General features: G+C 43.1%; 1 protein-coding gene across 1 annotated transcript in view; it reads right to left on the bottom strand.

Annotated features, from left to right (window-relative positions):
- The window catches only part of LOC119884122 (WAS protein family homolog 6-like), a 12,265-nt gene extending 5,420 nt beyond the window's left edge, over positions 1–6,845 (bottom strand). Inside the window, exons 1-7 of the mRNA XM_038694600.1 lie at positions 6,768–6,845; positions 3,529–3,570; positions 3,186–3,428; positions 1,425–1,668; positions 1,159–1,194; positions 533–556; positions 405–443 (exon numbers count right to left, since the gene is read on the bottom strand). Of these exons, the coding sequence (XP_038550528.1) occupies positions 405–443; positions 533–556; positions 1,159–1,194; positions 1,425–1,668; positions 3,186–3,428; positions 3,529–3,570; positions 6,768–6,798 (659 nt within the window). The 5' untranslated portion in view covers positions 6,799–6,845. The remainder of the gene's footprint in view (positions 1–404; positions 444–532; positions 557–1,158; positions 1,195–1,424; positions 1,669–3,185; positions 3,429–3,528; positions 3,571–6,767) is intronic.
- Between the last annotated feature and the right edge of the window lie 10,793 nt (positions 6,846–17,638).

Here is a 17,638-nt window from a genome sequence, read left to right as displayed (position 1 = left end):
ATTGTAGTGATTTGTGTTAAATTTGTATATTTACAAGCACAACACTGCTGTTGAAGCTGTTTGTGGTCATCGAGTGCATTCTATTGGTGCATTGGAGGCATTTCATCTCACTAACCCAAATCAGATTAAGCAAGTAAAAACCTTCTTCTAATGGTGTATCTTAATAGTCCAGTGGTTCAAATCCTACTCAGGGCATGTTAACCACATGCAGTAAACTGGAACTTTATTTGCTGACCAAGGCTGTACAGCACTAACGGCTACAAGCTCTCACATGCATTTTCTTTAGGAAATGTCCATTCTAGTTAATGTTTTGTCCCAGTTGATCTTATTCTGATATCATTATTAGGGTTAAACCTCTGTTGCTGTTCGACTCTTTCTGTATCTTTCACTTTTCACAACCTCACCTGCAGAAACAAGCAGTCCACTCAGCAACACAGCCGCACCTGCAACAGGTAGACAGAGGTCACTAAAGGTCAGAGGTCACTAAAGGTCAGAGGTCAACAGACAGACCGACAGACTTCCATCAGCTCACCTGCAGCAGTCAGCACAGCCAGACCTACAACAGGAGAACAAGGTTTACTAAAGGTCAGAGGTCAGCAGGTTAACTTTGTATTCAAATATATAAACAGTTAGTGGAAAATATCTAACTGAGCTTTCAGCAGCATCTCATGGTGTTCATCAGTAAATGGAGTTGGCTCAGGTGTCATCATGTGACCTACAGGTACATCACATCTCCCCCATATACAAGCAGCTGTTACCATGGGACTGAGGGTCTGTACCTCACATGACCACACCTGAAGCATCTCCAGAACTACCAAGCAAACGCCATGAGCTGATGAAGACCATGAGATGTGGCTGAAAGCTCTGGAAAAGCTCTAAGTGGACACTGAGTTAAGATTATATTGTCCGCCTCTAAAATGTGTGATGTTGGCAGTAACAGAAATAACAGCAACAAACTCTCTGTAGAGAAAAGAAACTTGTCAGAGAATCAAAGTCAGGAAGGTTTAAAGTAAGGAGAACATTTCCATCCTGAAACTGAACACCAGTGGAAATTAAAAGTCCAGTTGATGAAGCAGAGTTTCAGTTCAGACATCAAGCAGCAGCTGCTTCACTCATGCTTCACCATCACTGCTCAGGTGTAGAACAGTGTGTGTGTACCTGCAGTGTGTTTCCTTTGAGCAGATCTGACAGCATCTGGATCAGCAGGAAACAAACACAGATCAGTCAGGTTATTGGAAATGGAGATCAGAGAGCATTTCTCACGGAGCTGTGTGACAGACGGGTCCCAGGTGTCCTGAGGACGTCACTGATTGGACAGGAGTCCAACCAGTCCCAGGTTGTAGTTCAGTACAGACCTGCTGACTGGATCAGACACAGTCTGGTTCCAGTCTGTTCACATCAGGTGAGTCTGACAGCTTTCATACCTGTTTGATTCCTGCGGAGCAACAGAACTCCGACCAGGACCAGAACCAGAAGAACCAGAAGAACCAGAGAACCCACAGCTGCACCAAGTGGAGGAGAAGAGGGGGGGAAGCTGGGGAGGAGAAAGGAGAGGAGGAGGAGGAGGAGGAGGAGGAGGAGGAGGAGGAGGAGGAGGAGGAGGAGGAGAAGAAGAAGAAGGAAAAGGAGGAGCGGATGTACAAGTAGAAGTTGAAGGGGCAGTAGGACCTGGAGGAGAAATCAATAGAACGTGTATCAATACTGTGATCATTTTATTATCAGGTCAGCAGGTTAGGATGCTTCTCAGTTATCTTAATTGCACCCAAGTGTCCTTCATTGCGTCATTTCCTTGTGTTTCAGTCCCGCCCACAGGAACGAGAAATAAGACGTTCTTTCCTCCAAAGCGTCACGTGAAGCGACGTCTGTTTCTGAAGATGGCTGAGCAGCTTTAACAGCTGGAGAGACTTCTGATGGAGCTTGTGTCTGCACACGTATGCTGATACTAATAAAGTCTCACAGTTATCGCTGTACGTAGTGATATTCTGATTGTGATTAATCATTGACTAATTATTGAAATTTGATCATGTTGTCCTTTGATTTATTAGGCAAAATGTTTCAGGGGAAATTGAAATGATGACGCTTTCATTCATACATTACATCAGCTGATTTTACTCACAGACCTGCTGGCTGCTTTCATCAGATGTTATCTGAGATCAGCTGCATGTGCAGGTTTCTTTTCCTTTTCTTACTTCTTCAGAGACTTTGGTGCAATTTAGTGACTTGTTTAGTACGACTAGTTTACTACGTTTTACTGTCGTCTATTTGGACTAAACAGTCAGGAATGATCAGCCTCATGTGACTGAATGGAAATAACGATAAATGATGAAAACAGTGTTTCTTGCTGACTGACAGACTCTCCAAATCTCTCTGACATTTTCTCTGACTGCACATGTCTCTATAATAAAGGTTAATGGGAGAAACAACAGAGTCATCTGTTTTACTAAATGCAGAAAGTTGTTTGTGCTCCTTTAGTTGTTCAGACCTACATTGATCACAGATTTTAACTACACAGTGAATAAAATATAAAACTTTGATACACTTTTTATCTGTTATCTGTCTTCAATTGGTATGAAACTCATTTTATGTTGTATCAGATCAGTTTGTGCTGCTACAGCGTCAAATCAGTAACAACTCAATCCAATAAGGGGGCGTGTCGGTCAGTAAAAGACTTCTGCGAAGGATGGACTTGTGTATCCTGAATCCTCGTGCCCAAATAAGAGCTTTGGGATGGTCTGCAAGGAGCGAAACTCAGGTTCAAGCGAGGACTGAGGATTTGACAAATAAGGGAATTGAGAAGCACACTTAGTTCATATGTTTTATTATTAAGTGATGTCAGTGTCCTGACCTGTGACACTCAGCCATCTCCGAGGAGATTCTTCAGTCTGATCAAAATAACACCAGTAGAGACCTTCAACAGACTGATTGATGTTCCTGATGGTAAACTGTCCTTCAAGATCAGATCCAAGTTTAGAACCATCCCTGATGAAAAGGCTTCGAGTGCGACCTGATCTTTGGTTCTACAGCGCAGAGTGACATCACTTCCTGCCACCACAGGACGGGCAGGAATCTCCAGAATAACCTGAGAATCTGAAGAAGAAGAAAACAGAGTTAGTCCATCAGACCAGAACCATATTCAAAGTTAGACCTGTCAGACCAGAGTTATTTACAGACAGTTACATCCTGACCTCTGACACTCAGCCATCTCCGAGGAGATTCAGCAGTCTGATCAAAATAACACCAGTAGAGACCTTCATCAGACTGACTGATGTTCCTGATGGTAAACTGTCCTTCAGGTCCAGATCCAAGTTTAGAACCATTCCTGATGAAAAAGGCTTCAAGTGCGACCTGATCTTTGGTTCTACAGCGCAGAGTGACATCACTTCCTGCCACCACAGGAAGTTCAGGAATCTCCAGAATAACCTGAGAATCTGAAGAAGAAGAAAACAGAGTTAGTCCATCAGACCAGAACCATCTGTCCATCTTCAACAGAGAGAGAGTCAGTGATTGTTTTCTCTTCCATCAGCTCACCTGCAGAATCAGTCAGTCCAGACAGCAGCAGCACAGACACACCTGCAACAGGAAGACAGGGGTCACTGAAGGTCAGCAGTCACTGAAGGTCAGAGGTCGCTGAAGGTCAGAGGTCACGAGGTCAGGTCACTGAAGGTCAGAGGTCACTGAAGGTCAGGGGTCACTGAAGGCCAGGGGCCACTGAAGGTCAGAGGCCACTGAAGGTCAGGGGTCACTGAAGGCCAGGGTCACTGAAGGTCAGAGGTCACTGAAGGTCAGGGTCACTTAAGGTCAGAGGTCATTATAGTGGCCAGTGAAATGAGGTATTAAAACTTTTAATTTATTCAATGAACGGTCTGAATTCAAGAATAAAATAACAAGTGAACGGTTGATCTTTTTTTAAATCTCCATTTTAATTATTTGACTAATTGTAAATTGTTGTTTCAGTCATAGCCTGTATAAAAGAAGTGGACGTAGCCACGGTGACATCACCCGTTGGTTTGTGGACTACCATTTTGAAGCCTTGAGTTTGGCATCTTGGGATGAGAGGGTGGAGCTAGCTAGCTTGGCTAGCAAGGTGCATCCCTAGTTAACGTTAACGTCATATTAACTGTGATTTAATTTTGGCTAGCGAAAAACAGGCTCTAAACTAAATTTACCTACAGGAAAATCTTTTAGTACAACTGAATGCTGAACAAGACGTTTTTAGGACTAAAATGTTGCAGTTAACTTTCATGAAGTGAAACAGCACCCAAAAAACAAGTTCACAAGGTAGCCCCGCCCTAAAGCCTCCCCTGCTTCCTGGTCTCTGTTCCTCTAAATGGGACCATAATTTACTAAATGAACATCATGCTGTGTTGAAGAAGACTTGAAACTAGCGACTGAGACCATAAACTCATCAGGAAAGTGTTTACTGAGGGAATAAATCAGCTGAGAAGTAGAAACATTTCTCATAGACTTCTATACAATCACACTTCTTTCTGCAGCTGCTGGAGTCGCCCCTGCTGGCTGCTGGAGAGAATGAAGCTTTTATGGCTCTTCAGCACTGGCTTCACTTTTCAGACCCAGAGTTTCATTAAAGAGGTAGTATTATACTTTTTAGGCTTTTCTCTCTCCTTCATTTAGTTATATCTCATCTTTTTTGTGCATGGAATAGGTTTGCCAAGTGAAAAAGCCCAAAGGGAGTTCCAATCCAAGTCTATGTTGCCAAGCCGGTCGGCAACATGTACAGCTGAAACGAAGCGGTGTTTACAGGCTTCTCATTGGCCCACCCTTCTCTGCTTCTGATTGGCTAGTAGTTCTTAACTAGGAACTGAGCATGTGAAACTCCCAACAAAGATAATTTAGAGACAAGATGTATCACTCCATAGCTAAAACGAAGCCTTCAACACAGGCTGAAATGAGGAGCTGCACCAATGTGCAGTATGATGGTGGTTTTGGTACAACCTCTAAATAAGATTTTGAACCTGAAAATGAGCATACCACCTCTTTAAAGATGCACTCTGTATCTGGTCGGCGTTGTGTCTCCTGCCCGTTGGCCTGGAGTGAAACGTAAACACTAACCAGTCTGATCAGAAATAATAAAGAGAGAAGTGTGAGGGAAACCTGACTGGAACTGGTGTCTCCAGTATTCAGTGTTTCAGGAATCAGCAGTTTGATTGTTTTTCTGATTCTTCATCAGGTTTGGTGAAACTCAGTGTCCACATTAATAACCATGGAAATGTCACAGTTAGAGAGGAAGTGACACATGAAAGCCAGATAAGATCAGAATGTCTCAGCTGAGCTTTCCTGTGTGAAAAGAAGAACTTCAGTGGTGCTAAAAACACCTCTGATCACAGCTACAAGCTGTCTAAGGCAGCTGTCCTCGACCACCAGAGGGTGGTGAAAACTGCTCAGCACATCCATGAACGGGACCCGTTCATCCATGAAGGACCTCTACACCCAGCAGTGCAGGAAGAAGGCCAACGAGGGGAAAGGGGACTAATTATGCATGGCCCTCATGTGAGGAGGGCCCATAGAGATACTATGAATAGCCGTAGATGCTGGGAAAGTCCCATACAGAATGCCTATGTAAAGGTCCAGAACTTTGTGCCACACCCCTACCTGCAGCAATAGAGTCAGGGACAGCTTCATCTCACAGACCATAAGACTGCTGGTTGAGCTCTCAACAGCGCTTTCTATCAGAACCAGTTTCAGCATTCAGCAGTTTGACCTACAGTAACTCATCTGTTGAATGGGACCACATCGGCCAGCCTTCACTCCCCACAAGCATCAATAAGCCTTGGCCACCCATTTCCCTGTCGCTGGTTCACCACCTTACCTTCCTTAGACCACTTTTGATAGGTAATGACCACTGCAGACCATTTTGGAGAAGCTCTGATCCAGTCGTCTAGCCATCACAGTTAGGCCCTTGTCAAAGTCACTCAAATCGCTACGCTTGACCATTTGGTTTGGTGCTATGATAACGAGATAATCAGTGTTACTCTCTTCACCTGTCAGTGGTCATAATGTTATGGTTGATCTTTGCATATTATATTTAATTTCTGAAAATATTCTATTCCTATATTTTAACTTCAGCACTATTTTATGTCTCAGATTCTTTCATTTTACTTGCAATTTTCCTTCTACACTTAGTGTGAGCATTGTTTGAGGAGCCTGAGAATTAAGAATTTCATTGCAGACGACTGCTTCACCGTAATTGTTGAGCATCTGACAATAAAGGAGGTGAAGTTGAACATTAGGGCCTGATGAGACGAGGCGTACGTACTGAATATCCTTGATTCTACCTTAACCTCATTAATTATCTGTCTTCATCCTCGGCTTTTCCTTTCTTTGCATGTTGTTTTTATTTATTTAGTTTGGATTGTAGCTAACTAGCATGTGTTGGCACGTAGCATTATTTATTGCTGGACAGTAACATCATGTGCATATTTATTATGTTGTATGAATTATGAAATATCTTTTTAACAGGGAGGACAGAAATTCAGTGAAAGTCATTGGAAGTTGTTATCAGCTGCTGATCAGTGAGCCTGTTCCCTGTCAAACAAACTGATCAAAACACAGAAAGCTTCTTGATGGTGGAAGAAATGAACCATGTGACTGCAGCGTTCAGCAAAAAGCTTTTTCTATCACTTCTATTAAAGAGGAATAGTTTCGTCTTCTTTTTCCTCTGTATGAGTGCAGACACTGAAGTATGTGTTGGAGCTGTGATGGATGGATGGATGGATGGATGGATGGATGGATGGATGTGTTGGACTCACCGAGCAGCAGAGACACAGATGAAGCCTTCATGTTGTCTGGATGTCGACTGTCAGTCAGTCTGAACAGCAGAGTGACGCCTTCAGCTTCACTTCCCTTTTAACACAGTCAGCGCTGCATGCCACCCTGCTGCTCATGATTGGTGCTCGAAAGCGAGGGCGGGGCTACCTGTTTTAATGGGATGCAGTGTCGTGTATGAAGCTAAAAATCCTCCTCAACAGGAACTGGAGGTTCAGTTTTAGCTGCTCTCCAATGAATCAGGTACAGGAGGTTTTGGACCCGGGCAGAGCAGGTTTAGTATACTTAATTATAATGAAAAGCAAACCAAAGGGTACAAGCTTATGGTAACTGAGGTAGGTAAGGGTTAAGAAACCAGCTAAGCACTCCAGAACTGAGGCAAACAAATCCAGTAAGGAAAATAATCCAAGTCCAAAACTCAGAAAGGAAGTCTATGAAACCAGCCATAGGGGAAATAACTCAGAGAAACACTAAAGATATCACTGGAAGGCTAGACAGACAACAAAAGATGGAGATAACGAGATACAGGTGAAAACAATACCCATGAGGACCAACTTAACACAATAAAATAGGAATTTACAAAAATCTAAATCACAACCACATACCAACCAATACCCCCGCCGACGGAAGTCAGTAAAGTCACAGAAAGTCCATGAAAAATCAGGTCGGTGGAGTAAGTTCCAAAAAATGGATTCAAGGACAAGTGTGGAGTGAGCTGAAGAAATGAGCAGGTGCTCAAAGGTGGATGGCCAGTGACCTGGACAGGGAAGGAGCAAGAGAACTCAGGCGACAGCCTGGAGGCATTAATGAAGCTGAACTGGATGTCAGAAAGGCTGAGTGAAGTGGCAGGAGGTAGAGATGTGGACCCAAAATGCAGACACCAGAACAAAGGAGGTTCAGTTGATGATATTTTAATACAGTCCAACAGAAACTCACTGGCTTACACTTGGTGTAGCAGTCCAAAGTCCAAACTAAACAGCAAAATCCAAACAGGAAGCAGGTCTACACTAACATAGAGACATAGAACTAAGGACTAAGACACAGACACAAGGAGAGAACAGACAGGGCATAGTGATCACAGGGGGAGCAGACAGAAACTAACAACAACCAAACAGAGAAACACACAGGGACTAGGATGAAACAGAACACAACGTAGACAAGACCAAAATAATAAAACCCAGAAGTACACAGACCAGGAGTAATTCTAGAACATGAACTAAGGCTCATGACTAAGAACTAAGACACAGGACTAAGAACTGAGGCAAATAGCTAAAATGCAAGACTAAGAACTGAGATAAGAGACAAGACCGATACTTACTAACTTAAACATGCAAATTAACAAAATACTAAACTAAGCTAATAAACATAAATCCCTAAACAAGATCACAGAGGCAATGGGTAAAACAGAAAGGACAATAAACAAAATAACAGAAAAACACTACACTGATGTACGGAGCATTTACATTTACATTTACATTACTGAAACCCAAGGTCGTGACACTGGAGACAAGGCAGGCAGCCTGGAGGCAGAACAGATGGGCAACCAGGAGGCAAGACTGAAGGGCAAATCAGGTCTGGAGGACGACCGAAAAGAGATAGGTGATGAAGGCGGAAACCCTCATCTGGCCAGCTGAGTCTCTGGGGAGCTGTACAATAAAGTTTTGGAGCGTTGATCAGCTGAATCTCAGTGGAACTGGCTAACAACATCTATGGATCACTGATCAGCCGGGTCTCTGGGGAGCAAAACAGCTGAATCTCTGAGGAACTGGCAAGTGCTGGGCTGCTCAGTTTCTGGGGAGCCAGGCAGCAGGAATTCCACAGCTCTGGGCTGCAAAGTCACTGGGACGCTAGGCAGGAGGACCCCAACAGCACTGAGCTGTGGTGAGGACGAGGGCTAGATTGCAGGGACTCAGGAAAGCCACTTGAACAGTTCATAGGCTCATAGACTTTTGGGGTTGGGGTTGCCAAATCAGGACCAGCCAGCAGGCTCACAATCCTAAAGCATGATCAACTGGAGTGCAGGCTGATTGCTAGCTGATGGGGTGAAGGCTGGGGGCAAGCCAACCAAGATGAAGGCTTCTGGCTAGCAGGCCGGGTTTAAAGGTTTTCAGCAACAGCACTATACATCATAGAGGACACACAACATAGGGTCATCAACACCCCTGCCATGCAGCTCCAGAAACTAAGGCCTTATCCACACTACTCCGTTTTAGTTTACAAACGGAGAATTAAAACGAATACGATCTCTGTCCACACCAGTGTTTCCGCTGCGTTTTGGAGTTGATCTTCGTCTACATTAAAACAACTGAAAACACACAGCTAGGATCCGTTCAGGTTCACTGGATATGCGCGTGCCAGTGTAAACATGAAGCAGATGGTCTATTCCGTAGTTATAGAAGATTTGGCGAAAGAATAAATAAATACAGACTGAGCATCAGACCAGTTTTTTTTTGTTGCATGGATCAATAACGAGCTGGGACTGTTACTGAATGTAACATGGGAGTGTGGCGGTAGAAAACAGACTGGGAGGTGTTGCAAAGTATATGATGTCATGCACAGTACAAGTGTAGGCAGATGAGTGTTATTTGCACGATACAGAATATTTTAATAAAAATATGATGTCAAAAACCCGGTCAGCAGCATCGTGTTTCTGCTTTGCAAGACCCAATCAGAGAGCCGAGCGTGAGCGGCTCCATCAAGCAGCCAACACAGGGTTTAAGGGCACTCCATCTCTCATCAGACTTACATGTCATCAATCCCTGTCATCAGGTTCCAGCAATCAGCCTGCCTTACCAGGGGAACTCCAGAGTCCACCTCGCCACCTCAACTTCCCACCTTATCTCTCACTTGCTATCCATCATTGGCTCAGACAGTTTGCCAACTGGAACAGGATCAACTTCTGAATGAGTGAATGCCTCCGGTAGTGTCTTTAACCACAAGGCAATATTTACATCACTGTGTGTTACAAGGTCTCACAAGTCCTAGAGAATATAATTATCGGATAGAGAATCACAAGACAGAAGAGGGCTTACCCCTCACACTAGGTTTCTCTTCTGCCTCATCCTCCTTCCCTTCACACCTGTGCTGCTACTCCCTCTCTTGAGGGACAAAGATTAGTTACTAAACTAAAAGGATCTGGGTCAAAGAATCATCAACCTTTCAATAGATCAAATGATCTACCAAGTTTTATTTAGCTTAAAGCTTAAAAAAAAAACATACAAAGGCTGTGTCCCGAAACTAACACTTTGAGATAGAAGAGAAAAGAGTGAAAGAAACAGATTTTCTGAGTCTAAAAAGATCTGAAGCTGTTCTGAAAGCTCGTGGTGGCCTGACTCCATACTGAGACAATAATGCTGCTTTCTCCTGTCATTATTACCGTTTGTACATCACAGTATAAATATACATATAAATATATTTATACCCCTGTTTACAAGCTGTTCCACTATTGGAGTGTATATATTTATCAGTGCCCTGCATATTTAAAATCCTGTTCTATCCTGTCCATTGGCGATACATTAAAGTTTATTAATAATAATGAATTGAATTTGTATAGCGCTTTACAGAGCAGAAAAAGAAACATGACCCAAAAAATAAATAAACTTATTTTTAACTTACACGTACACATGCCTACCACACTATTTTTTTAAATATATAGCAAGCAATAACAATAACTGGTAATAAAGTAGGTCTGCCTTTTGCCGCCTCCACTGTGTATGCTCTGTGTGTTCTGACACCTTTCAATCAGAACCAGCATCAACTTTTTCAGTATTTTGACCTTCAGTAGCTCGTCTGTTGGACCATACGGGACAGCCTTCACTCCACACGCACATCAGTGAGCTATGGCCATACATAATCCTTTGTCCAGTTCACCGCTTTACTTGGGCCGCTTATGATGGTATTGACCATTCTGAAAATGCTCTGACCCAGTTGTCTTAGCCATCACAGTTTGGCCCTTGTCAAAGTTGCTGAAATCATTACAGCTATCCATTTTTCCTGCTTCTAACACATCAACTGTGAGGACACAGTGTTTACCTGCTGTCTAATATATCCCAACCACTGACATGGTACCATGGTAGCCAGATAATCAGTGGTATTAACTTCACCTGGTCATAAGGTTATGGCTGATTGATGTATATAATGTATCATTTTGTACTATATTATAATCCTATATTTTTACTTCTACACTATTTTGTGTCATATATCTGAGATCCTCTTGTTTTACCTATGATTTTCCTTTTATATTTATTTTTCACGGACATCTTTAACACCTCACTGGAGACACGCCATGTGCCAGTCTGCTTTAAAGCCTCCACCATCATCCCTGTCCACTAAAAACCAAGGACCACAGGACTAAATGACAACCGATACATCCAATGAAGTCTTATGAGAGCCTTGTGTTGTCCCACCTCAAGTCCACTACAGACCCACTCCTGGACCCCTTGCAGTTCACCAACAGAGCCTACAGATCTATAGACGCTGCAGTAAACATGGCCTTTCACTTCTTCCTCAGCACTTGGACTCACTAGGAACCTACACCAGGATCCTGTTTTTGGATTTCAGCTCTGCCTTCAACACCATCATCCTAACTCTGCTGCAGGACAAGCTCTCTCAGCCTCTAACTGTGTTTGATGTTGTTGGAATCAAACTGAATTTAAACATGATGTCAACACACCAGCAGCGCCCTGACATCCATCAACAGGCAGAAAATAACACTGGTTTATTATCTCGTTTCGCCTCTCAGTACTCTACCTGGACCCAGACTAGTTCTTTCTGCATGGTTGACATAAGGTCAAAGTTCAGACTGGTTCACCTGCAGCAGCAGGTTCGTGCTGCCACCATGTTCAAAATCTTGCTCTCTGGAGAAAAAAAATGGATCACTGCAGCACAGTTCTGCCACAGACTGTGTGACAAACTGCCTCCATCTGCTGCAGCTGTTTGATTAAAAACATGTAGGAATTCAGAATGAGTCAGAAACAAAGAGCAAAATGATGAAAAGCTCTGACTGAAAACCTTCATGCAAGATACAAAAAATCTTCACTGTTGGAAAATGATAAAAACAGGAACAGAGTGATCAGTGAGAGCAAAGACAACATGCTGTGATCTAACTGAGCTGATATCATTGATGCCAGCAGCTCTAATATTAGTTGTATATACATATATTGTATGTACTGCAGTTATTGATATTATGATCTGAATAGATATTAAAACCATGAGAACGTGTTTGAACAGCTGAACCACAGCATGAGTGTGAAAATGTTTCTCTGACTCACTTCTTACTTCTCTTTTCATGTCTTCACTTCACTCCTTCATCTGGTTTTAACCACATTCGCACCCTCAACACAACATCAGGACTCTGAGCTAGTACGATAACACTGAGCTTAACGATGCAACACTACAACAGTACTGTTATTATGTGAGACCACACAATGCTGGCTGCATGTTTTCTATCTATTATAATGTTGCAGCTCTTTCTTACAATAGCTAAAATAAATGTGAAGCTGCTTACCTATTGTGTCAAGGATGGCTGAGTGCAGTAGCAGGAAACAGAGCTGTGGACCCAAAATGCAGAAACCGGCAACAAAGATGCAGTTCTACAGGATATTTAGTAGAATTAAAACTCAAACAGGCTTACTTGGAGCACAGCAGGCAACGGTCCAAAAAAAGGTAGATCCAAAAAAAGGATAATCCAAAGGGTCAGCAGAGAATCCAAAAAACAAGAGATAAGGGCGCAGGCAGAATACTCAAGACAACACAACAAAGACCAAACAGTACTGAGGGTTTAAATACTGACAGAGCAACTGAGACACATGAGGGTAATCAAGGCAGAGACAGAAAAAAGCAAGTTCAGGGGACAGAGACAGAACCTAACTGGAAAAATCGACTGACACAAAACATGGAACAAATGCAAAATAACCAGAAACGAGTTACAGAAACTACAGAACCCAAACCAGAAAACGAAGAATCCTATAATAATGGGCCAAAGGAAGAACTAAACTAGACAGAACATGGAGAAGGAAACAGGCAGACTGAACAATAATAAATACACAATAACATACAGGAGTGAAACCCAAGACAGAAACAAACAGCAGACAAGGCAAAAAATTGACAATAGACTAGACAGGAATCAAACAGACTAGACAGAGTGCAAATATGATAGGGATCATGACAAATTGGACTTTCCCAGTCTTCACTATCATGGCAGAGACCAACTATAAAATACCTCTCTCTCCTAGATGCGTTTTACCATTGGCTCTCCGACTGTATCAAAGATCAGTTGATCTTCACTCCCTGGTAGCCTTTACCATGCGCATCAACAGGTGTCTCTGGGAATGGAGGAGAGAGAGAGCCTGGTCTACCATCTCCATACTCTCCGTACCACCTCTGGCAATCCTTGCCTCCGCAGGCCAGTGTGCCTTTAGTGGTTCCCCATAGCCTCTGCAGCTGTGCCAGGCTTGGCTCTCCATGGAGGAAAGACTGCGCCAACTGCAGAGCAATCCAGTGCCTGTCCTGCGGCCAAGACTGCCATTTTGTCTCGGCTGGTCCACAAAATGACAGGGATCACTAGTCAACCAGAAGGGGCTGGTGAGCTGGAGATTCTTGCTCTTGGTGGAAGGCTCTGTACAGGATTACACAGTTAGCATCCTCTAAGACTTTAATCCACACCTTCTCAGTACCAGAAATCAGGGCCATGCAACAGTAGATCTACAAGGCGCTGGCGGAAGGGATCTTTTTCTTTGTGGAGAAAACAGATAAGTCCCTGTGACCATGCGTCAATTACGATAGCTGGAATGCTTTTCCACTTATCTCCTCTGCTTGTGAAGTTTTGCAAGAAGCCACCATCTTTTCTAAGCTCAATTTCAGAAACTCGTACCACCTTATCCATGTGGTAGAACTTTTATGTTTCCGGTGAGGAATCAAACAAATAAGTAAGTTACAACAAACGGTTGTCTTTTGATATTTAATAAAGTAGAAATTAGAACAAAGAAGTACTTAAAATTATTCAACTGGGGCAGAGGACATACACAATGAAGGGTGATTTGAAGTATCTGGCACAGAGCAAAGAAGCGCTTAAACATTTAACACAATGGAATATTTGTGTTGTCTACAAAGGAGCTTTTCTCAGCTGGGAAACTCAGATTCATATGAGTATGAGCAGAGACAAGGCAAAACAGTTCCACATCTATTCTGTTCCTGGTTTGATGGCTCATCAACTACACCTCGGTGGCAGTGAGCACACTCACCTTCCAAGGCATCCCTTCCAATGGTCTTGTCTTCCCAGACACCACCCGTAGTTTCATTGTGGAGGTGGATACCTCACAGGTGTACTCTTGCATTGATTGGCAGAGGACCAGAAGATCAATCCATGCACTTTCTTCTATCCCCGGAAATCAGGAGTTTCTGGCAGTGAAACTAGAACTTGGAGTACATCCATTCAGCCAAGCAACTAAATTCCAGGCTGGCCAGGTTGGCTTTTTTTTTAACCACTTTGAATTTTCTCATTCATACTGCACAGGCTCAAACAAAGCTAAGCCTGGCTTGTCATCCTGAGGTCTGGGGGGAAGCCCTAGCCTGCTGCATCAGCATTTTTGGTGGCCTTTTATAAGGGAGAATACCAAGGAGTTCATCACTGCCTGTACAACTTGTTCACAGCACAAGGGCTGACATCAAGCCTGGCCAGGATTTATTCAGTCTCTGCCAGCCCCACGTTGATCTGGTCTCACATGGACTTCATTACTGGATTGCCTGCATCTCATGATCACAATGTCATCCTCACTGACCAATTTTCTTAGACTGTTCACCTCATTCCAGAGAAACAACAGACCAGGAGCCACAATTTACCTGTTGTGCAGTCTCCAAGGAACCAAGGTCAGTCTGTCATGGGGATTCCACCATTTAACCAATGGCCAAGCACAACACAAACAATTTTAAAAAATAAACCTTTTCCTGGATCAAGTATGCCCTCCATACCCTCTCTCCCTTCCAGTGCTCCCAGGGGTATAAACTTCCCCTTTATCCAAAACAGGAATGCACCGGTCTAAGCTCTCTACCAGCAGGCCACCACCCAACGCTGCTCCCCGGCACCCTGTTATACCACAGGACAACTTGTCTATTTATCCACACAAGACCTTCCTCTGCATGTGGAGTCCAGGAAGCTGACACCATGTTTTATGGGTCCAGTCCCTATCTCAAGGGTAATCAGTCCTGTGGCTATCAGCTTCCACTTGCCCCAGGGAGGAAAAGAAATGCCTACTCTCAGTATAGTTCAGTATAGAAGAAGGATTATCCCTCCTCTGCCGCAGGTTCCTGCCGAAACTCCTCTAAGGCTACTCCTCTCTTGAGAGCCAAAGATTAGCATTCCTGATACTTTAGAGAATTGTTAGAAAACAAAGGGCTTGACCAAAATGTTGTGAAGGACGCCGTGGATGAGGGGATGAAAGGAACAGGTCTAGAGAATCATCAATCTTTTGAAAGATCAAAATGATCTACCTGGTTTTATTTACCAAAGCTTAAAAACATACAAAGCCTACGTCCAATAATACTTTGACATAAAAGAGAGAAAATTAGTAAAATAAAACACACAGAATTCCTGACTCTAACAAGGCTGCAAAAATGCAAAAATCGACTTAAGGCTGAAGTTGATCTAGATGCTTGCGATGGCCTGACTCCAGACTTGGACACTTCATGGTGTTTTCTCCTGTCATTTGTCTCCATCTGTAGCTGGTCAGAAACTAATTAACACACTTATTCAATGGTTATACAAAGTACACATGGCTAAACGTAAGCTAATACCTAATGTGTTTATTTATACATTTTTACTATACATTATGTTTCTTACCACTGAAAAACTAAGAGAATGAAGAAGAAAAGATGAAGATAATGATCAGTGATTCAGACAGTTTTCTCTTGTTCAAATTGATCCAGAAGATGACTTTAGAACCTTCTTATTATTGATCCATGTTAAAGACAGCTGCTGTTACTGTTGAAGGTGACCAATCCATACTGGCTCCCAGATCACTTATGCCCATGGGTAAAAGTGGTTCTCTCAGTCAAAGAAGGTCAATGCAAATGTGCCTATTCAAAGTGATCAAACTAAATCTTTCAAATCACTTGAGATGAAACTGTTCACTATGATGTAATAGGAATTTATTGAAGATATGAAAAACATTATTCAACAGAACATTTCTAATTTGACAACAATCTAACAATGTAGCAACACAAAGGTAGATAACCCTAGCCGATGGCCGAAACACCTGTACGGTTAGCCGGTAAACATGCATTAAAAAAATGACTTAGGTTTGGGCACACACCCCTGTGATGGATAGGGATAAGGTAAGGGGCTTTGGGGAGCTGTCAACGTCTTTTACATTGACACAGCCAGCTACTAGTGCTTCCAGCCTAGACAGAGCATCTCATACAGACGCACCCGGGTGCGTCTCATAAGGACACTGAGGGGTACTTCTTGCGTCAAATACACTTTGGCAGCCCTTCTGAAAGCATCAGTATCTGACAACCTGAGATGAGAACAGGCAACAACACACAAGTCATTATGAACAGGCACGTTTGTGGTAACTTTATTTGACTGACAGGACCACTTCTGTGCATGTCCAGAAGGGATCGGGCAGCCACTATGGATTGGGCACTGACAACTGTGTTCACAGCTCAGAAGGCGTGCTCAGTGGTGACATCAGCAGTGATGTCATTATACTCTCCATCCAATTTATCACTTTCTCCAACGGCCTGGGTCATCTCCATGGAGACGGCTGGTTTGTTTCCTGTCTTCCTGCTGCAGCAGATGGACAGCATCAGACCAGTAGAGACGCAGTATGGACAGAAGACCACTAGATGGCAGCAGAGTCTGAGCACAGACAGAGAGGAGTCTGACGGAGGAGAACAAGAAGCACAGTCAGGTTTGTTGCCAAGAAGGTTTTCAACATACAAGGATGCATCTGTCATTTTGGTGAGTAACAATAAACATAGTGAGAGAAAATAAAAATAAAACTGTACACGTCAAGAATCTTAATTGCCAAATATCATAACATTTTGTGTTTCAATTTTGTATTTCCTGTTTTATGTTTATGGAGTCCTTCCTTGTGTGTTTTTGCTAACTTCACTTCCTGTCTTTGTGTGGTTTCCCAGCAGTGTGATTGTCGGCCCCGTCCTGATTAGCTTCACCTTTGTCTCGTTATCCTCCCCTCACTTGTGTATTTTGTCAGTGTGATCCCCTTGTCGGTTGCCTGTTTGTCTTTGTCAAAAGACTTTGCGTTCAAGGCTTTTCCCAATGTTCTCCCTGTGCTTTTGGATCTATACTTTGCTACCTTTGATTGTGGATTTTGCTCTTCACCCGCTCCCCATCTATGACCCTTGCAAACCTCACCTTACCGTAAGCCTGTATACTCAATCAAATCAAACCTACGGTGTTATTTAAAATTATATATCTCTATCTATAATGATAAATTGAGCAGAATAAATTCTTCTGTATATTTTTATAAATGATTAACTTCCACAAGCTCACCTGCAGAAACAAGCAGTCCACTCAGCAACACAGCCGCACCTGCAACAGGTGGACAGAAATCACTAAAGGTCAGAGGTCAACAGACAGATAGACAGACTTCGACTGCATTTAAAAGTCTTGTTTGCTTAGGAAAGTTCTGACTGAGTGAAGTGAACCGGAAGTATTTCAGTGGCAGCCATGATAAGAGCTGTTCTAAAAGCTGAGGAAAGGTGCCTCAATGCTTCCTTTCACATAGGGTACACTGGACCATCCTTTATGAAGGAAAGGAGAGAAGGCCGTCCCACAATTCCTTGCGGCGCCAACATTTAAAGCGACGTTCTCAAACTCAAACGATAAAATCCA

Source organism: Micropterus salmoides, unplaced genomic scaffold (genome assembly GCF_014851395.1).
Source record: "Micropterus salmoides isolate LMB-PRFRI ecotype aquatic unplaced genomic scaffold, ASM1485139v1 Ms_hic_scaffold_32, whole genome shotgun sequence".
Taxonomy (NCBI): domain Eukaryota; kingdom Metazoa; phylum Chordata; class Actinopteri; order Centrarchiformes; family Centrarchidae; genus Micropterus; species Micropterus salmoides.
This window is presented reverse-complemented; position numbering and strand designations above follow the sequence as displayed.